The sequence below is a fragment of the Ailuropoda melanoleuca genome, chromosome 11 (assembly GCF_002007445.2).
Source record: "Ailuropoda melanoleuca isolate Jingjing chromosome 11, ASM200744v2, whole genome shotgun sequence".
NCBI lineage: Eukaryota > Metazoa > Chordata > Mammalia > Carnivora > Ursidae > Ailuropoda > Ailuropoda melanoleuca.
In genome coordinates, this window is record NC_048228.1 from 14,037,330 (window position 1) to 14,060,125 (window position 22,796).

Consider the following 22,796-nt stretch of genomic DNA (forward strand, 5'->3'; position numbering starts at 1 on the left):
CTTGACCAACATTACAAAGCTTGTACCAATAGAGACAACTTTGATACACAATGCTATAAAAGGATGGCATACAAATTAAAAATAATTTAATCAAGATTACCTTTATTTAGGTAATAATTAACTTCTGAGATGAAGATAAATGACAGCACATTGCAAATCATTTTTTGTCATGAAAATTATTTCTCTCACACGAACTGCATGGAATTCAATTAGAGTGAAATGATGAAGAGTAGAGGCTTTGCTAGGCAGATAAGAGCTGCATTCAAATTTCAGCACCATTGCTTTGGGCAAATTACTAAAAAGCCCCTAATTTTCTCTTATAAAGTACCACCCACCTCATAAGAATGCTATGAGGATTACAACCACCATGTATTGTATCTGGTACTCTATAGACCCTCTATTCTTAGGCCTATCTCCTTTTAATGATCCCCAATAATATAGGCATCATAGCACTGTAGACCCACTGTTTTCAGAATAGTAATATGGATTTATGGCCTGATAAATAGAGAGTTCCTATAATACATGCATTTAATACAAAAAATTTTAGAATTTCTAAATATCTTTACCTTTTTACCAAAGGATTTTTTATTTGTAGATGTGACTCTGGGTGGAACTCATGAGGTTTACAGCCTACTTCCAAATTCTTCAGGTCTCTTCTAAAGCCTGAGGCTAGCAAAGAGAAAAACAAAATTATTTAAATGACCTTTTATAATTCACTGCGCGTATACTTCTCCATAATTAAGGTTTCCTACAAATGGGTAATTCTCTTACAATTAACGAAAATTCTTCAAGGTTCAGCTAAAATAATATCTCTTTTCTGAATACTTTATACAAAATAAATGGCTGTTGCTATTATTACTTGAAAACGTTAGCAATGTCCAAATAACACTATTGCCGTTAGATTGTGGGGAACTATGCATTTCCCCTGTCTTTTAAGACATAGTCTTTGCTGACAAAATGGCAGGGACATCCTGCATTTGAAGACAGATGGCTTGGGTTGAAGTCTGGATACGCTACTTATTGGCTAGTAGCTTTAAGCAAACTTCACAATCCCTTACAATCTCAGTTTCCTCATTTATATGAGATAATGACACCTATATTACCATGTTCCTGTGAGGAACATTAGGAACATCAACTGAATTAAAACATGTGGGAGGGTATTATGACTAACATGTAAAATGTTAATACCATCACTCACTAGCTACCATTTATTGATTGCTGACTCAAGCTGTAAGAGGTTCATAATAATTATTTCATTTAATCTTTACAACTGAACATCATTTTTTACTTGAAAACTAACAGATAAACTCTAGTTACTCAGACTTGGGTATCTGGCAGAAATTTTCTTGAAAATTAAATAAGTGAACTGTCATTTCAAGGAAAACAACTAGCGTTATTTATTGCCACTGATAAAATTCAAGTTTTTAGATGAAAATAAGAATTTCAGAAAACTTGTATCCACCACCATGAGTTTTTAGCTTCCCAAGAATTATAAAGGCTTTCTGCTAACTGTGGTGATATTAACAAATTAAAAAAAAAATAAATGTATCAACATTTGGAAGAAACCAATATTTTCCAAATAAGGATATATTGATGTTACAAAATCATGCATGAGTAAAGTAAATCATTCTTTAAATGAATAAATAAATTTTCCATTTTAAAGACTAATACAGTATTATTAACATATGTAGCCCATCAAAACAAAAGCTCTTTGAAGTCAATATTTTTTAATAGTATAAAGATATCCTGAGGTCAAAACACTATTTCAGTTGATTGAAAATAGTCTTTAAAAAAATCTCAGTCATGGGGCGCCTGGGTGGCTCAGTGGTTAAGCATCTGCCTTTGGCTCAGGTCATGATCCCAGGGTCCTGGGATTGAGCCCTGCATCGGGCTCCCTGCTCAGCGGGAAGCCTGCTTCTCCCTCTCCCACTCCCCCTGCTTGTGTTCCCTCTCTTGCTGTTTCTCTCTGTCAATAAATAAAATCTTAAAAAAAAAAACAAAACAAAAAACCTCAGTCATAAATGTTCTGTGAAACAATTCCCCTTTTTATACCCAAGGAACTTAGGTGACCCAAGTGATCCTATATAATTGGTTAGTGACAGTATTTAAACCAATCCAGGGCTAACTCCAAAGCCAGTGCTCTTTCCATCTCCTGCAAGCTCTCTTTCACATATGCCACTAAAATCCAAGATCATCATATAAAATCTCCTCCTGACGAAGCTAGGCCACAGAAGGTATCAAAATATATGGCTTTAGCTTGAATATTCAATTAATTCCCTATACTTCTGTACAATTCTAGTAAATTTTCAGTTTCCTCCCTTATTTTTAGATGGCATTTTCTCATGTTCATTTACATTTCCTTTCATTCTCATGCTTCTGACTGTACTCCAAATCTATGAATTGAAGATTGCAAAGAAAACAAAATCAAAGTTATTAAAGCAGCAACTTAATTTTTTAAACAATAACAGAACTTTATTTTGATGGCTTTTATCTTCCTAAGTTGATCTTCTGGGTACATTTTTAAAAGCTACTCTGGGGGCGCCTGGGTGGCTCAGTTGTTAAGCGTTTGCCTTCGGCTCAGGCGTGATCCCAGAGTCTTGGGATCAAGTCCCACATCAGGCTCCTCCACTGGGAGCCTGCTTCTTCCTCTCCCACTCCCCCTGCCTGTGTTCCCTCTCTCACTGGTTGTCTCTCTCTCGGTCAAATAAATAAAATAAAATCTTAAAAAAAAACAAAACAAAACCTAAGATAGTAGAATGAAGGGAACTGTAAGTCTGGCATTCATTTGGTTAAGATTTCACACTCTTACATCCACTAGACTGCAGTAAGCTCTTTATTATTGGACAATATGTCACCTTTTTGTTATTGTTTCCCCTAGAACAATGTCTAACCCATAAAAGACATTCAATGAAAGTCTAGAGAATGAATAAACAATTACATGGAAAACGTAACTGTCTTTCTTCTTTTAAATCACCCACCCTGTCCACCATGTTCCCGACTCACAGAACCAGGACAAATTCTTCTTACCTTTCCTCCGACCTATCCTCAGTCTATCAAGTGCCATGCTAATATAAATCTTAAAAATAAAAGGCAGTATAATTTATCCCAGAGAGTGTTAGATGCTTGTAAGTCTGACCCACTGCTGAGGTTCAAAAACAGCCTCTCTCTTCAACAGCTACTTTATGATTGGGCCGGGGTGGGGAGTAATGTCAAAAAGAACTTCAACAATTTTCAGCCTGAAAAATGTTAAGTTGAAGTTACACTATAATTCTCCACTCACTTTGATTTTAACTTCAGAATGTTTACTTCTTAACTTATCCATAATTTCAGATTTATTATTCACAAACACCAGGAAAAACAATTCTTAAAAACTCTTTACTATTATTAACGTATCCATATAACAAACAGCAGGAGGCAGCAGAGGTCTTATAAACATGTTTGAAATTTTAATATCACTACGGCAGGCATTCAACCAAGTGGTTTGACTTCAGAATTCCAACTAACTTAAAAATAGATGTGTTATTTTTCTCTTCTGCTGACATAGACATCCATGTGTCTTTACTGGGAATTTTGGCCCCAGGTTCTTTGCAAATCTAAAATAGTCCGATTGTTACACTTGGCAGAGAAGACACCGTAACATCAAGGCAAGAAGCTTTAATTAATAATGCTAATTTTGATTTTTTTTTTAAAAAGCCCAATAGTCAAGAAATCAAAATATATATTTCATCTGAAAAGATGACCTACGTTCAAAATAGGCTTAGATAAGCAATAAAACCAAACTGCTGGTCTAGACAACGTAATCTTCACTCTTGCTGTATAGGGAGATTTCAAAATGTAACAGTGAAACTGTTTTTACCTGTTACTGAGCATTCAAGAGCAATAATCTAACTGAATTTAATAATTAATTAAACATCTAATAATCTAACTGAACTGTTACCTGAACATTCAAGAACAATAATCTAATAAATGATCTGATTTATAATAAAAAATCGTTTTTAATAAAATTTGAATACTTTGGAAAAATCACAAAACTTTAACTAGCCTGTCTCTTTACCTTCTTTGTTTCATTTTCCTTCTACCTCCAGAGATCTTACTCCATCAGTTACTGTTCCGTTCCATTCTTATCTTAGCACCTTTTTCTTCCCCTGTACATCATCAGTTCCTCACCCTCTGTAACATAAATGTAAAACTAAGCTCTTGGTTGCTTATTTCTCCTATAAGTACTGCTTCTTTGAACAGACATTTCTTTACTTCTCTTTTATTAACTTTTTATTGTACTCTAACTTCCTAAGACATTTTATTTGAAAATAATTTTAAAAAGTTCAGAAAAACTGAAAGATTAAAACTAGCACAATGAATACCTGTACAGCCTTTACCGAGATTCACCTATTAACATTTTACTCCATTTTTTTTCCGAATCATTTTAAGTTACAAACCTCATGGCTTTAAGTTACAAACCTCATGGCCCTTTACTTCTAAATACTTCAGTCCTACTTCAGGCTTGCTTCTATTTCTAATGTTCTTCTAACACTGCTTTTCCTCTATCCCTACTGACTTACTAACTGCTAAATCGAACCTGCATTTCTAAATCCTTATTCTGCTCAATCTGTGGCCACTTGTCCTCTCGAAGCTCCCCATTTTCCTGGCTTCCCTGTGATAATCTTCTCTCGTTTTTTCTCATACCTTTTAGGTACTCCTCATACTTTCCCAAAGTTGCTCCTTTTCTCTATCCTTAGCTCATCTCTCTTACTCAGCAAACCCCAAGTTTTTTCCTGAGTGATGCAGTCCATGTCTATGGCATTCAATTCCCATATATGCGGCCGGTTACCAAATACATCATTTCTCCTGAGTTGCAGACCTATGTCCTTAACTGCCTGATAAACCTATTTACCTGGATGACAAACAAATCCAAAAATTAATTTGGCGTCTCCTCTCATCCCCCAATAGTTGTTTCTTCTTCCTATATTCCTTGATTTGGTAAATGGTGTATCTACTTATGCAAGTTCCAAACAATAGCTATCCCCAGCTTCCTCCTTTTCCTGCCTTTTGTACATCTGTTACAGAAACTGACTCCATTGTCTACACATTCTTATAAACTCTCAAATCTTCTTTTGTGATATTGGTACTGCCTTTGTTTATGTCCTGACCTTTTCTCTCCAGGCTGTTCAAGTAGTCATCTAATGTTTCTCTCACTGCTCCAAATTCGCCCTCTACATTGCCACCAGTCTTTCTAAAATGCAAACTGGAGTATATTACTCTCCTTGTCCTCTGGTGCCTTTCCACTTACTGTAAGATTTAAAAATAACATAAAAATTTCATCATGATTTGGCTTCTATCCATCCTCTATCATCTCACAATTTCCACATATGCACTCAGCCTTGCAGAGACCAAACTACCTGTATTCTTACAATATGTGATACTTTCTCCCAACCATGTACTTTTGAACATATAAAGTCTTTCGTCTTGAATATAATTTAAGGTATTTGAAATTCTCCTGATCAGTGACCCATTTTAAAAGAGGAGCTAAAATAATCTAAATGGCACTGTGAAATTTCAACAATGTTTGCAAATAATAGCTTTAGGCAGTAGAACCCATAATGACATAGGCAGAGAAATCTATATAGTACCTTTGTCAGTGAAAAAATACCAAGGAAATAATTACGATGGCATGACTATAGATTTTTAGCTCCCTGACATCAAACAAACTTGTTTGGATTGTATTAAAAACTCCTTAGCTATCAAATAAACTATGAAAATAAAAAAAAAATTTCTAAAGCTCCTTAACTTTCTAAATCTGTTAGCTATTTATAGAAAGTGATTCTTCAGACCAATAATATAAGTGTGCCCTCATTTTACAAGTAAGTAGGAGAAAACCAAGAAAGTCATACCAAATCACAAAGAATTAAATTGTACCTTACTGAAAACAAAAACCCACACAGGGTATGTTTTTAGCTTGGGAAAAAAATTCCTACACTACTTTAACATGTTCTCAATCAAAGTGTCAGGGAGGGGAATACAGAGACACCACAGGCAGGAGCATTAACAAAGATTCTCAAGGCAAAGACCAGCTTAAAGAACTATGGTAGGCTTTGACATTTATTAAATAAGAAATACTTTAAACATGATGTAATTTATGTGGTTAAATAAATGGGTTCCACAAAACCACAATAAGAAACCACTGCATACTCATTAGTGATTAGTGATGATAATTATCAAAACAAAACCCCAGAAAATAACAAGCGTTGGTGAAAATATGGAGAAGTTGGAATTCTTGTGCATTGCTGGTGGGAATGTAAAATAGTGCAGTGGCTGTTAAAAACAGTGTGGTGGTTCCTCAAAAAATTAAACACATAATTACCACAGAATTCTGCAACTGCACTTCTGGGTATATACTCAAAAGAAATGAAAGAAAGAATTCTCAGATATTCGTATACCAATGTTCACAGGAGCATTACTCACTATAGCCAAAAGACAGGAACAACCCAAATGTCCATCAACAGATGAATGGATAAACAAAATGTGTTATTATCATACAACATAACATTATTCAGTCTTAAAAAGGAATGAAATTCTGACACATGCCACAACATGGATGAACTCTGAAGACATTATGTTAAGTGAAATAAACCAGTCACAAAAAAACAAGTATTGTATGGTTCTATTTATCTGAGGTACCCAGAGTAGTCAAATTCACAGAGACAGAAAGTAGAATGGTGGTTACTGGGGGCTGGGAGGGAGGGGGAAATAGAGAGCTGTTTAATGGGTACACAATTTCAGTCTGAGAAGTTGAAAGGTTCTGGAGGTAGCTGGTAGTGATGATGGTTGTACAACAGTGTGAATGTTCTTAATATCACGGAACTGTCACTTAAAAATGGTTAGAATGGCAGATTTTGTTATGTGTATCTTACCACAATAAAAAATCTTTTTTCCACAATAAAAAAATATTTTTAAGTAGGTTACATACATACTCTTTCGTATTAAATGGGCAAACCTGCTGCAAAGCTCTTATAGCAATGCATTCTTGACCATCAAAATCTCTATGACGTTGTATTTTTTATTACTATCAGGAAGCAAGCATCGTTTTGTAAAAAGTACTGAACCTGTGGTTATTGTTCAATTTCACCGACTTCTGCTGTTGATTTCTGGCCAGCCCTTTACTGTTTCCTGTAATACTTGCTTACCAGACTTTTATCAGATTTTTAAGAGGCGAGACATTTTATATAGGAAAGGAAGGTTATTTCCTTAATATAAGTGTTTCCTTCTGATATTATACCACTTGAAAAAAACAAAATAATTTAACATTTAATCATATTCAAAGTCTGTAACCTTAAAAAATAATCTTCACAAAAGCCGCAGGAATGATAAAGATTAAAAACAAACTTTAAAATTTGTTCTTCGCAGCTATTTTTTTTGTGAAAAATTATATCTCTTCTAATCCTCTGAATTATAACATTTGAAGATACTGCTTTGATTGCAACCTCAATAATCCCCTTGCTCATCCTTTTCCTCAATCCTTCTCCCCCCAAATCCTTCAGGTATATGCTCTCATTGGCAGCCCTGAATTCTATATACATTCAAACATCTAACTTTGTTTCTGGGCTGCTATGTGTGGGTAATGGATCACCTATAATAACGCCACCCCATTAATATATTAACTGTTTCCAAACTGAACTCTTCCAACAGGCTGCTTATCCATTTTTCTATCCTGTCCCTAACTCCTTTGGCAAACATTAGGCCTGTCTACACACATTTCACTTCACCTTCCAGGCACAGGTAAGACAGCGCTTTTTCCACCCTCTGTGAAATTAGGCTTGGCTGTAAGACTTGCCTCAGCAATGAGATGTGAGTGGAAGTACATGTATCACTTCTGGGATGAAATTTTAAGCGACTGTTGTGTCTTCCTTCAATCTCCTCTCCCCACAATACTGCAAGGTTCAGAGAAGCATCTATGGAGATGGAGTCTCATTAGCCTGGGGCCCTGAGTGATTTCTAGGAAGAGACGCCACGCGGACCTCCCCGGGTCATGTATGATCAGCAAAAAACAAATGTGTGTTGACACACTGAGATTTTGAAGCTGTCACCACTGTGTAGCCTAGAACCTAGCCTTTCCTGACTGACACACTCCCCTCTCTGCCTGTTCCCTGAAGTAGCTATTCCCATCCTTTGAAAGCCTTTAAGTATGAACTCTCCCAACTTCTATCCTCATCACTCATAATTTAATCAGTAATAGGACTGTTCCTAGCTTCATTATTCTTATTATCACAATTTATTCTTTACAGCTACTATTACAATATATATAAATAAAATTTTACCTTCTAAGTAGTTTTTGCTCTGTTGGGAGGAAAAGCTGACACATTCTATATTTAGGTTGTTTGTCTTCGCCTGGTCACTAGAAAACAGAAGAAAACATACACCAAATACATCAGCTACCGTGAATTATTATTTTAGTTAGAATCTAAGAAAAAGAAAGGAAATAACATTTGTTAAACAATTACTATAGACATGTGTTGTTCTAGGGGATTAATGTGCATTATCCAATTTACATCACCACAACAACACTTTAAAGTAGTTATTATCTTCATTTTACAATAGAAGATAAGGCTGTCAAAGTCAAATTAATTTGCCCGACACTTAAAATTCAAGTATATATGGTTACAAAGTCCTGATCTTTCTACTACCCTAGGTTACCCCTTTCCAAGAGGTGTTATGAAATTACCCTGCCAAATTGAAAAGGTTTTTTTTTTTTTAAAGATTTTATTTATTTATTTGACAGAGAGAGAGAGACAGCCAGTGAGAGAGGGAACACAAGCAGGGGGAGTAGGAGAGGAAGAAGCAGGCTCCCAGTGGAAGAGCCCAACGTGGGGCTCGATCCCAGAACTCCAGGATCACGCCCTGAGCCAAAGGCAGACGCTTTACGACTGAGCCACCCAGGCGCCCCCCAAAAATTTTCTAGTCTTTATTGCAATACTTAACAAAATACAAGAGGTTGACTTTTGCAAATCTGGCTTTTTAAAAATAAATGTGATACAACACCAGCTAATAACAAATTAAGATGTTTTAGGTCGATTCAAAGCAGAAATTGTGACTAGACTGATGTAAGAAATCAGCCAGTTAAGCTGTGGACATGTTTTAGAGGTTACACAGAAAAAGGCAAATGTACTCATAACAGTAACATACAAACATATTCAGAATTAATTAAAAATTAAGTGAATGCAAACTTAGTTATTTGGCTGCATTCTTTTACATTTGTTAAAGCAAAAAATCTCTCTTGCATGGAACTGGCTGTGAAAGTAGAAAATATCCCCAGCTCTAAATTACAGATATTAGAGATGGGATAAAGAACATTAAATAGACTGAAGAATTGAATAATTAGCTTAATGACTGAGACGCAATTTATACCTATGCTTTAAAACCTGTAGTATGTATTAATAGTTATTAGTGGCAAAAATAACAATGTATTTCTGTACTTTTAAAAATTTCCTAAAAATATTTTTGGAATCAGGAAATAACTATTAAAAACAGAAACCTTAAATATCAAATAACCTGCAATATCCCAGGTCTCTTCACTCTAAAGTCAAGCTCTTTCCATTATACTTAATTGACCCCAGACTTTGAAATTATTTCACATAACAGGAGAGAATGATGGGGGAAAATCATTCATTTAATTTGTGCATTACCTGCAGGATACTGTTTCTTTAACACCACTGATATCCGTTACTGTACCATTTCCATCGGTAACAGGTGAATCCATATTAGCAGATCCATTACTGACATGATCACTACTTTCGTATCCAGACTCAGTCCTTTGCATCTGCCAATTGTCACCATGAACTTTAGTCTCTTTGAGGCCTTTATTTTTCTCTGCTCCTTTTCCATTAGAGTCAAGGGAACTCCTACTTCCTATTTCCTGTTTCATTTCATCTTCATATATGGTCATTAAACATTTTTGCTTTGGGTTCTCTTTTGGCCAATTGTTAAAACTCTGATCTTTGCTACATTTAGGTTTGTTATTGATATTTGATTTATGTCTTGGACTATGCTGCCTTTTTTCACTTTCATTAAAAATACTGTCAACATTTAATGTTTCCCTCATAGGTTTCCAACCTCGGGTCCGGCTTTTACTGCTGCCACTATAGCTGCTTCCTTTATCCCTAGAATCTTGGCTGCTGTCTGTATCATATCCAGTGCCACTGTCGCTCTTAACTTTGCCAGTTACTTTCTCTCCTGGAGCAAGAATCTGACATTTACTTGAACTCATAATTTGTGCAGAAGCTCGACTCTGATGGGCAACTCGGTCATGTTTACATGGTCCTTTTCCTTGACTATGATAGAGATGTGGGTTTCCATATTGTCTAAAGCCATTTGGGGCAGGAGGTGATCCAGACTTGAAATGTGGAAGGTCTTCATCAACCAAATCTTTAAATAATTAAATAAAGATACAAATGAATATTCTTCAGAGACATTTTTTAGTTACAAGCCAAATACCTTGTTTGAGAAGAAATGTTAAGCAGTAATAAGTGAATAATAAGACTTATATAATAATCACACTGATTTGACATTGAAAAGTGTTCTCCTCATTCTCTATGCTTAATGAGAGGCATTTATAAGGTAAGTAGTTATATACTGATTTTTAAAAAAAGACCTCTAAAGTAGACTATAATTAAAGCTTTAAAAAAAACCAGCATTCTATCTCACTCATCATTAATAAAAATCATAATAATAAAAGTATTTGCCATCTCTTATACTGGTAAAGATTTAAAGTTTGTTAAACCAACTGCTGCTAAGAGTGTGAAGATGCAGACATTCAATCACTGTCAGTGGGAGTGCAGACTGGTTTGGTCTTTAGGAGAGCAACTGAGCCACATCCATCAAAATTAAGAATAAACACACCTTAACCCAGCAATTCTCCTGAAAGAATTTTATGCTCTGGCTATACACAAAAAAGTACAAAGGTATATGTAAAAGGATATCACTGCGGCAAAAATCTTAAATCAAGTTTTAAAGTCAAGCAAGTATCAATAAATTGTGGTATGTCCATAAAGAAGAAAGGATAAAACCATAAAGAGTAAGACATGCTCATAATGAACTGCACACTATTAACAGTGAAACAGAGGGAACGTGAGGGGCTGCTCTTCTCACTTAATTTTATAACCTTCCTTACCTGAATGTACCATATGGGTGAACTGAATTTATAACTGAAAGGAAAGTTAAATCATCAGAACAAGCACAAATATTCCAGGCCAGAATTATATAAGAACCAGAAAAATTTCATATTTATAGATTTAATAGGTGTATTAAAGAAATCATATTGAGATACATAGCATAACATGTAAATATATATTATAAATATAAATAAATTATATAAAATTGTATTAAAGTTACAAAATTTAGTTTAAAAATAAGATTTTAGCAACTTGTTTTCAAATGAACACAATAAGCTCTTAACTTACCTCTATGTCGGCCCAAATCTTTTCTTTGTCCCCTCTCCAAATATTTCCTTTGTGAGGAAAGTAAGTTCCTCTGCTCAATGGCTTTTAAAGCACATTCTCTGGAAATGTCTTTTATTTTTTCCCTTTGATCAGTGTGACTTAACTTAACTGCAAAAGAAATCATTCTTATAAATGATATAGATCATTTTTCAAATAGCTCAACAAAAGTACAAATTGAACTATATAAAAATTTTAAGATGCTATATATTAAAAAAATACAAAGTATACAATGAATTCATTTTTATGTTTAACCAAAAAACTCAATGTGATTTATCCTGACACTGGAGATGCATGTTGGCTTTTACAACTTCTTGTAAAGCTCCTAAAGATAGTATAAAAGGAAAAAAGAGATCTTGTATTGGAATAACAAAAGCTAAAGGTAACTGAGTGGTCACTGTGTGTCAGACACTACTGTAAGTCTTCACTCATTTAACTCTTTGAGCTGGGTACAATCACTGTCTCAATTGTGGATCAGGAAACTGAGGCACAGAAGTTAAAAACTTACCCAAGTTCACAGAGCTTGTAAATGTAGAACCAGGATTATGAACCCAAGTTGCCTGGTTCTAATGTTTGTTGGTAATCACATACAAAGTTTCTGGGCTTGAAAGTAGTTATCTTTTGACAAACGGCTTACTTTAACAGTATGGCAATACAGAGGGTAAAAGGTATAGCTCCATTAAGAACTTTTAAGAGCTTTATTGTAATTCTTTGTTGATGACAATTGTTAATTCTGGATCCTACCACTCTTGATTATATGGGTTACTTTTATGGTTAGACATTATTTCATTAATGTATTTTATAGCTGCTTATAAAATCATCGGGAACATCCACCTACTCAGAGTTCATGTATTTCTAAACCATAAGTATACACACCATGCTGCAATGTCTCATTTTGGACCCAAGTCACAGAACTTGGCTTGTGAATATTAAAGTTGTGGGATGACAATAACAAGATAGAGTTGAATAAAAATGAGGTTAAGTATAAACTACAACTATAATAACTTTGAACTACTATTGTTGCATTCACTAATGGAAAATTTAAATTTAGCATATGTGCCAAATTATTAACTCATGTTTTTCCTCTCCAAGTTAATAATTAACTCCTAGAAGGCCATATTATGGCTTTCTTTGGTAACTGTCCAGATTGCCTCCAGCCTACTACAGCTCTGAGTGTATGGAGAAACCCAAACAGTAGTCAAGTCCCACTGTTCAGATCAAACTACAAGTCTGAGAGAAATGTGTAAAAGACAAAATTTTGTTGTCTAGTTGTTATTTTCTCTTCATGGCCAAGGAAAGTTAGTTAAGCACCCTTCTTTTCTATGGTACTTACCAGAAATTACAGATTCAGTAAAAAGGAAAGGGGGAAGCGTAATTACTCAGGGACAATGTAAAAATGACAATTTAAACACATACCTGGTCCTCTACTGCCACTTGTTTGAATGTGGCTCCGATTAAATGATGAAATATTATCTGTTTGAAATTTCTGATTTTCTCTCTGTTTTGCCTGATCACCAAATCCATTTTCTTTTGAGTTATCTGACTTATAAATTGAGGGCTTTTCACATCCTTAAAAGACAAACAAAAATGTATTATTCCCACACTCCTCCCCACCAGAAGAAGTTTGAATCTTTTTTTTTTTAAAGCAATTTCTATACCCAGTGTGGGGCTCAAGCTCACAATCCTGAGATCAAGTCGCATTTTCCACTGACCGAGCCAGCCAGACTCCCCTGAATCATTTTTAATACTGTGGGTAACTGCTTATGAACGCAAAGGATTGACATTTTAAAGGATTTCTACATGCTTTGTAATGCATCCAAAAATGGCCTAGCTCCTTTGGACTTTTTCAGTGTATAACTCACTTTAACTCTCAATTTTTACTGCTAGGAAGAGCTTCCAGTCAGTATCCCCTTCTGTGCTTGTGTGACCACAGAAGCAGGTGGCTCCTGAGAGTGCTTCAGAGGCCACTGGTGAGGAAAGGCTTCTTTATAAAGATTAACTCAAAGTAACAGAATTTTCCTGAACTCTGCTTTACTGAAACAAAATTTTGAAATTATCCTCAAAATTCATTTTATCTTCAGTATATTAATACTTAGTATGACTGTGATAATATAAAGAACACTAAAAAAAACTTTAAAAAATTACCCATATTTTCTGCAACGGATTTATAATGTGACCAGTTGATGACCTGCCTAAGTGCATCTTCAGTAGAAACTGCTGTGCCATCTGGGTTTGCGTAAAACAAAAGCAGTGGCTGGAAATGGCATCGTATACATTTGGAGACCACGTCCTTCCATCTAGTCCCAACCTTTAAAAAAAACCACAACAAATAAAAACAAAACAAAATCTTGTCATCAGTTTGTTACACGTTTGAATAGCAGAGACTAAATTAATTTGTATATTAAAAAATTTTAAACAATGCAGATGCTAGCAGTTCAACTGTTCATATTATATGATTACTTTTGTCTTAAACTAGTCTAATAAACATCTTTTAAGCATTATCATTAAAAAAATTGATGAGCAAAATTGTAACTTACTATATCAAGATTTAGACTATCAAATTTTAAAAAGCTTTTCTACATACACAGTTGATTGACTTTTGACAAAGATTTAAAGGTAATTTTATGGAGAAATGTAAGAGTCTATTCAACAAGGTGCTGGAACAACTGGACGGCCATATGAAAAAATGAACTTTGACACCACTACACATAAAGCACAAAAATGAGTCACACGAAAACTTAGAGCTTATAGAAAAAACAAAAGAGAAAATCTTAACAACTTGGAGAAGGTAAAGATTTCTTAGATAGGACATCAAACAGGGGCAACTAGGGGGCTCAGTTGGTTGAGAATCTGACTTGATTTCTGCTCAGGTCATGACCTGGGGACCATGGGGTCCGGGGCTCTGTGATGAGTGTGGAGCCTGCTTAAGATTCTCTCTCCTTTCCTTCTGCCCCTCCCCGCTTTGGCACATGCACACACACTCTCTTTCTCTCTCAGAAAAATAGAATAAGATGGGTCTTCAAACAAACCACAGAAGAAAAAAGTTTTAAAATGGGCTTCATATCAAAATAAGTTAATAACCTCTGCTCTTTAAAGGTTACCATATGAAAAAAACAAGCCACATACATCTAATAAAGAACTGATGTACAGAATAAAGAATTCCTGCAATTCACTAATAAGAAGATGATTCAATTTAAAATGGGCAAAACATCTGAAGACACTTCACCAAAAAATAAAAGAATGGCCAATTAGCACACAAAAAGGTACTCAAAACATTATTAATCATAAGGAAAATGCAAATTAAAACCACACTAAGATAATATTGTACATTCGTTAAAAGGGCTAAATTTTTTTTTTAAGATTTTGTTTATTTATTTGACAGAGAGAGAGACAGCCAGCAAGAGAGGGAACACAGGCAAGGGGAGTAGGAGAGGAAAAAGACCCAGGAGTCACTCTGGGTTGTAGAGTCATTCACAGCCCTGAGAAGTCCTCCTCCTAAGCAGTCCTTGTGACAGTACTATTGAGCTTCTTTGCTAATATTAAAACACCTGGGTCAGATTTACTTTTCTCATGACTTTCTTTAAAGGTAAGTAAAGTGAACAACTGCAATACGGTGTGACTTTCGTAGCTCTCTGTAGGACTTCCTGGATCCACCAATTTTCCTTTCATTTGCTCTTGTTGCTAAAAAAAAAAAATACAAAACCAACCCTGGAAATAAACCTATTAAACTCTTTCTGGAGCACAGCAACAGTTGTGGAGTCATACAGGACAGGAGGTCTCAGAGAGAGGGACACATCATTGTTGAGGAAAAGGAAGTAGAAAAGGGATGTGGAGGTCTTCAAGTTAAATATTACATATCAAAGTTTGCCTTGGAGTGCTTATTCTCTCCTTTTCTCTACCTCCATTTCTGGATTAGTATCATAAGCTAGGCAAGTCAGATATGTATTGTGAGCATATTGTGTGTGTGTGTGTGTATTTTAGTTTATGTAATTTAATTTTTTAAGTTTTTATTTAAATTCCAGCTAGTTAACATACAGTGTTAGTTTCAGGTACATAATTTAGTGATTCAACATTTCTACACAACACCCGGTGCTCATCACAAGTATACTCCTTTGCCCCATCACTTATTTCACCCATCCCCTTCTCCCCTCCCCTCTTATAACTATCAGTTTGTTCTCTACAATTAAGAGTCTGTTTCTTGGGTTGCCTCTTTTTCCCTTTGCTTGTTTTGTTTCTTAAATTCCACAGATGAGCAAAATCATATGGTATTTGTCTTTCTCTGACTCATTACACTTAGGATAATACTCTCTAGCTCCATCCATGTCATCGCAAATGGCAAGATTTCATTTTTTATGGCTGAGTAATATTCTATTGCATGCATGCACATATCTACTCCACTATTTCTTTATCCCTTCATCAGTTGATGGACATTTGGGCTGTTTCCATAATATGGCTACTGTTGATAATGCTGCTACGAACATTGTGGTGCATGTATCCCTTTGAATTAGTACTTTTGTATTCTTTGGCTAAATATCTATTAGTACAATTGCTGGATCATAGGGTAGTTCTATTTTTAATTTTCTGAGGAACCTCCAACAGATATCCAGAGTGGCTGCACCAGTTTGCACTCCCACCAACGGTGAAAGAGCATTCCCCCTTTTCCACATCCTCACCAACATCTGTTGTTTCCTATGTTGTTTGTTGATTTAGCCCTTCTGACAGGTGTGGGGTGGTATCTCATTGTAGTTTTGATTGTATTTCCCTGATAATCAGTGATGTTGAGCATCTCTTCATGTGTCCATTGACCATCTGTATGTCTTCTTGGAGAAATGCTCATGTCTTCTGCCTATTTTTAAATTGGATTATTCATTTTTTTCAGGTGGTGAGTTTTATAAATTCTTTATACATTTTGGATACTAATCCATAATGAGATATGTCATTTGCAAATCTTCTCCCATTCTGTAGGCTGCCTTTTAGGTTTTGCTGACTGTTTACTTTGCTATACAGAAGCTTTTTATTTTGATGAAGTCCCAATAGTTTTGCTTTTGTTTCCCTTGCCTCAGGAGACATATGTAGAAGGAAGCTGCTATGGCTGATGTCAAAGAGGTTACTGCCTGTATTCTCCCCTAGGAATTTTATGCTTTCAAGTCTCACATTTAGGTCTTTAATCCATTTTTAATTTATTTTTACGTATGGTGTAAGAAGGTGGTCCAGTTTCATTCTTCTGCATGTTGCTCTCCAGTTTTCCCAGCACCATTTGTTGAAGAGACTGTCTTTTTCCCATTGCACATTCTTTCCTGCTCTGTCAAAGATTAATTGACCATTTGGCTGTGAGTTCTCTTCCGAGTTTCTATCCTGTTGCATTGATCTATGTCTATTTTTTGTGCCAGTACCATATTGTTTTGATCACCACAGCTTTGTAATACAACTTGAAGTCCAGAATTGTGATGCGTTCAACTTTGCTTTTCTTTTTCAAAGTTGCTTTGGCTATTTGTGGTCTTTTGTGGTTCCATATAAATTTTAGGATTGTTTTTTCCAGCTCTGTGAAAAATGCTGCTGGTATTTTGACAGGGATTGCATTAAATGTATCCATTGGTTTGGGTAGTATGGACGTTTTAACAGTATTTGTTCTTCTAGTCCATGAGCATGGAATGTTTTTCCATTTCTGTCATGTTCAATTTCTTTCATCAGTGTTTTATAGTTTTCAGAGTACAGGTCTTTCATCTCTTGGCTTACATTTATTCCTCTGTATCTTATGGCTTTGGGTGCAATTGTAAATGGGATTGATTTCTTGATTTCTCTTTCTGCTGCTTCATTATTGGTATATAGAAATGCTACAGACTTATGTACATTTTGTATCCCTGCCTTTACTGAATTTGTGTATCAGTTCAGGCAATTTTTTGGTGGAGTCTTAGGTTTTCTATATAGAATATCATGTCATCTGCAAACAGTGAAAGTTTTCTTCTTCCTTTCCAATTTAGATGCCCTTATTTCTTTTTTTGACTGATTGCTATGGCTTGGACTTCCAGTACTGTTAAATTAACAGTGGTGAGAGTGGACATCCCTGTCATGTTCCTGACTGTACAGGAAAAGCTCTGTTTTTTCCCCACTGAGCATGATATTAGTTGTGGGTTTTTTATCTATGGCCTTTCTTACATTGAGTTATGTTCCCTCTAAATCTATTTTGTTGAGGGCTTTTATCATTAATGGATGTTGTACTTTGTTAAATGCTTTTTCTGCATCTACTGAAAAGATCATAAAGTTCTTATCCTTTCTTTTTTATTAATGTGATGTATCATGTCGATTGTGAATATTTAATCACCCTTGCAAACCCAGGAATAAATCCCACTTGACTGTGGTGAATGATTTTTTTAATGTATTGTTGGATTCAGTTTGCTAGTATTAAGTCCTACTAGTTCTAAGAACTCGCAAAATTTGGCCCTTCTAGTTTTCAAAGCCAAATGTTATGGGGATTTGTCTTCCCAGTGTGATAGTCTGTTTTTCTCTCTTCTCCTCACCCGCAAGTCCCTCCCTTCTGCAGACGAGGGCCTGTGATCTGTTTAGCTCCCAACCATGTCTGCCCTTCCTACCCTCTGTGAGGTGTCCTCTTCTCTACCTTTAGTTGTGAAGTTTGTTATGCCAGTCTTCAGGCAGTTTTCTGGGTTATTTACATTGATGTGAGTGTTACTTAGTTGGGTCCATGAAACGAGGTGAGCATAGGGTCCTCCTAGTCCACCATCTTTCCCTTCTATCTTTTTTGCCCATTTTTAATTGATTTGTCTTTTTATTATTGAGTTGTAAGAGTCTTTATATATTATGGATATAACCTTTATTAGATATATGCTTGACAAATATTCTGTCCCAGTCTATGGCTTGACTTTTTATTCTCCTAACAGTATCTGAAGAGCAAAAGTTTTGATGAAATCCAATTTATCGGTTATTTTTATGGTCGTTTATTGATTATTATCCAATAAATCTCTCTACACTGAAACAGCAGTTGTAACATTCTTGTCTGATACTTCCATCTCTGCCATTTTGGGCCTTTTTTTTTTTTTTAAATGATTTAATATTAGAGCTGGCCTGGATCTGACCTTGGAGGTCACCTGGTTATTACCCAGAACCCTCTTTTTTGAGGGTAGGAATGGTGAAGTTGATGAAGTTCCTGAGAGAACAGAAGGGGGGCTTCATTTCTCTACCTTGCTTCCTCACCCCATATCATGTGATTGAAAGAAATGGAGTGGTGGAATGGGTCTGTTTCTATTAACATGGGTATGGGTCACATTTTCCTAGTTCTCTGCATATTTGGTAATTTTTTATTTAATACTATCTTGAAATGGCATATTGAAATTTAATTGAAATTTATATTTTTGGGTGAATTTTGCTGTGTTCCTTTAAAAAGTACTGGACTTCATTCTGGCATTTGTTAAGTTATGTAGGATCATCTTGGTCCTCTGAAGGCTTCATTTTAAGCTTTTTATGTCAGGTCCAGAGCAGTATTCAATCTAGGTATAATTTAGTCCCACTATTAAGGTGATACTTTTCTGAGGATTCTATTTGTTGCTCTATGTATTACAACATTTTTCCACTCTTGCTGGTGTGGACACAAACTATTCCTAGCCCTGTATGAATTTTGAAAATCGCTTGACCTTCTGTTTTCCACTAATTCTTTCCCCCACCTTGTGCGGGTTTGCTCCACACGTTAGATCACTATTCACCCAAAGATTAAAGGGGCCCCTCTACCAATCTCCAGAACTTTCCCTCTGTGCAGTATTCGTTCTGGTAATCTGTTCAGCGAATTTCAGCCATCTTAGCCTCCCTGAACTCCAATTTCGGTTTCCTCAACTCAGTGAGACTTCTAGGCTTTGTTTGAGTCCCACCTCCCTGCACTGTAAAAACTACCTGTAGGCAGTAAACAGGAATAATCGTAGGGCTCATCTTGTTTGTTTCCTTTTTTTCTGTTCAACTGCCTGCTATCCAATGTCTAAAAAAGTTGTTTCATCTATTTGGTTTTCTAATTTTTAATATTGGAGAGGCTATGTTCCATAGCCGTTCATCCTTCATAGAAACCATTAGAAATCCACTAAATACTGAATATTTGAACTTCTGACTTAGTAATTCATAATGCTGATAAATGGCCTTTCTTATATATTAAAATGAAAGCAAATGGAATTGTACATCATTTGCTTATAACAATGAAATAACCTGTAATTTTAAATCCATTTACTGCTTAATAGGATTCTCAAAGCCAATAAGCCTAGGCATAGTATTGCAAGAACAACAGTTTTCAAACGTGGCAAAATCTTAATCTCCTACAGAACTTTTTTAAAAAATCAGGTATTGGCCTCTATACTTCTGAAATTGAGAATTTAAGAGTCCAGGCAGGTACGGGTTTTTTCAAAAGTTCCAAAGGTGATTCTGATACATACTCCTTATTATAAACTATTATTCACTAGTTTTTTAAATATTATAACATTTGAATAAGTTATTTACCAAAAGCTATAATAAGCATATCAAATTCTGAATAACATATACAAAGTCTGAAAAGTCATAATAATTTAAAAAACAAGCAGATTTTCATCACTAATTATACAAAGCAATTGTGAATCATTCACAAAGAAATACACAGAACAACTACGTATCAGACAAAATGTATCAGACATATGGATCACTGACAGTTACATATTTGCATTCTAGCATTCATTAGTCACCTTTTTTATTATTCTGGAAATAGACTGGTTTAAAAGTTGGCTTTAAACCAGATTTCAAAAATTAATAAAAGGAAGTATGAACTTAACAGTGCTATTATCATTAAGGTCATTTATTATTTTATATAAGAAATGTGTACATATAATCATTATTTTACATAATATTATATAATACACATTTTATATATTATTATTTCATTTATTCCTAAAAAGTAAAAGTCACAATAATTATCCCAGATAGTTGAAAGTGTCACTTACCTCTTTCACATTTGCATCATCAAAAAATACCCATTTGGAGCTCTTGGTATGAAAAGCAAAGGCACAGTAATGTCGGCTGGTGTAGCAGATCATACCAACTAGTTGAAGTTCACTATTTTTGGCATTTTCATCAGTAACTCTATAAAAAAGCTGTTTAAAAAAGTAACAATGTATATTTAATCCTATATCTTTTTAAAAACGAGGAACAATAATTTGCTGAGTCACATATTTGACTATCTATGAAAAAATTTCTTTTGCAAGCTTCCCTAATCCAATATTATGTTAGTAATAGAAGGTACCACTGAGATTGTACTGAATAGAATTACTATTGACTATTACTTACTATTAACTGTAACTATTAATATTACTATTCCTCCAATAAAATGAATTCACTACAATTTAGTTCAGTAACCCAGTATCTTGACACTTTATATACATAAACTGGAAATGTGGGATAAATTACACAATTCCTAATAATTTTTGATTGAATCACATATTTGAACATATATTAAACATATTATCTAAAAGTTTAATTATAATATAAACCAGTTCAAAATATATTAAGATGTTAAGAAGCATATTAAGAGATCGGTGCTGTAGATGATTTTTGAATCTTAAGCCTTTCTAGATTAATATTTATACTTGTAATTACCATACACACACACACACACACACACATATCATCATCATCATTCTAGAGTGAGAGCATGAGAGAGTTTATAATTCCTAGTCTATGCAAGAAAGCCATTCCAGTTAGCCTGGTTTGATGAACTTTATCAGCATTATAACTGAATGTTATTTCCTTTAGAAAGAAAATTTAGTTCTGAAAAACGAAGTGTATTATCATAAATGACTATGTTTTAAAAGAATTTAAAAACAAAAAGGAAGACAATGAAAACAGTTGAGATACCCCAGGAAGATAAAGCTGTGTTGCTAGATTCCGAACAACATCTTCGGTCAAGTCAGAATGCTCAGAATCCCATACTAAACCAATTGTAACAATCTCTGGGCAATTCATTAAAACACGGCGTATTTTTATTTTTTGGCCACAGTTACTCTGAAGGAAAACACAAAAGCAAATTTTGAAATTACTGAAATAGACATACCATAGGTAATGCCTTACACAGTTTGTATTAAACAGTAACAATCTTTACATATATCAAAAAATTAATTGTTCAGCATATTAAAATTGACTTTTATCAAACTATTTGATTATTGATTAAACAGTAAGTTTTTTTTAAATCAAAGTACTCTTCTTTGGTATTTTTAAAATCTGTTAAAACAAGAATTCAATCTAAAAAAATGAGAAATAGAACACTGAAGTCATTAATAATATTATGTTAGAAAAGAATGGTACCATTTGTAATGTTTAAATGAAAGTAAAGAAACTTTCTCTTTAGTCAAATGATAGATTTCAGAACTTAAAAAAATTAATCAGGGGGCAACTGGGTGACTCAGTCAGTTAAGCGCCCGACTCTTGATTTCAGCTCAGGTCATGATCTCAGGGTTGTGAGATCAAGCCTCCCCTAGGGCTCCACGCTCAGCAGGGAGTCTGCTTAAGATTCTCTCTCTCCCTCTCCCTCTATCCCTCCCCTCCAACCTACTTGTGCATACGTTCTCTCAAAAAAAAAATAATAATCAGTATACATTAACATAAATCCTTCACAAAGAGTTTTTAAAGAAATAGTGCTCAAATAAATAGCTCACATGGTATAAAGAGTTGCCTAAAATAACTATGAAAAAATAAATTCTTGAAATCAAGTCCATGTGTAATTAGTATTTACATGGTAATTTCTGAATGTCTATTTTCAAATTTACAAACATAGAAGCACACTAATATTTTCCAAATTATACTTACAGGACATTTCCTATAGTCATCAGTCGTATTTGCTGCTTGCAGCAATTCTGCAAACATTTCAGGCTTAAAACGTTCATGCCTTTCCATCATTCTTTCTACCTCATTGCTACAAAAGAAAGAAGCAGTTTCAAATGTGTCCTATGAACTTTAAAAAGATCTAACAAATTATGCATTAAAAATACTAAGTTATCAATATGGGTATGATTGCTTTTTCTGTCTTAAAAAAGGATCTGTTTGAAAAATTAACCATAAAGTAAATTTCCATACAGTGAAAAATTATGAAATTTGGCAGGTGTATGATGAAAAAAATTAGGTCAAGAATAGAATAACACTAAATTTTACCATTGGTGGAACTACATGAACGAGGTAATATGATGATCCATTTAGCGGTAGTTTCAAGTCAAATGCGTCTTTTACATTATTATTTAACAAGTAGGGACTTGAGTTTAAACTTTGGCCTAACAATAACAACAAACTGTTGGAAAGGCT

The 22,796-nt window shown here is 34.7% G+C and overlaps 1 protein-coding gene across 6 annotated transcripts in view; it reads right to left on the minus strand.

The window, feature by feature from the left end:
• The window catches only part of USP53 (ubiquitin specific peptidase 53), a 63,433-nt gene that overhangs the window by 3,895 nt on the left and 36,742 nt on the right, over positions 1-22,796 (minus strand). For all 6 annotated transcript variants that reach the window (XM_019808692.2, XM_034671296.1, XM_011235671.3 and 3 more), the window contains 9 exons: positions 22,308-22,413; positions 21,360-21,506; positions 20,450-20,599; positions 13,632-13,794; positions 12,903-13,055; positions 11,451-11,597; positions 9,678-10,416; positions 8,313-8,389; positions 567-669 (listed from right to left, as the gene is read on the minus strand). In XM_019808692.2, coding sequence (XP_019664251.2) covers positions 567-669; positions 8,313-8,389; positions 9,678-10,416; positions 11,451-11,597; positions 12,903-13,055; positions 13,632-13,794; positions 20,450-20,599; positions 21,360-21,506; positions 22,308-22,413 — 1,785 coding nt within the window. The remainder of the gene's footprint in view (positions 1-566; positions 670-8,312; positions 8,390-9,677; positions 10,417-11,450; positions 11,598-12,902; positions 13,056-13,631; positions 13,795-20,449; positions 20,600-21,359; positions 21,507-22,307; positions 22,414-22,796) is intronic.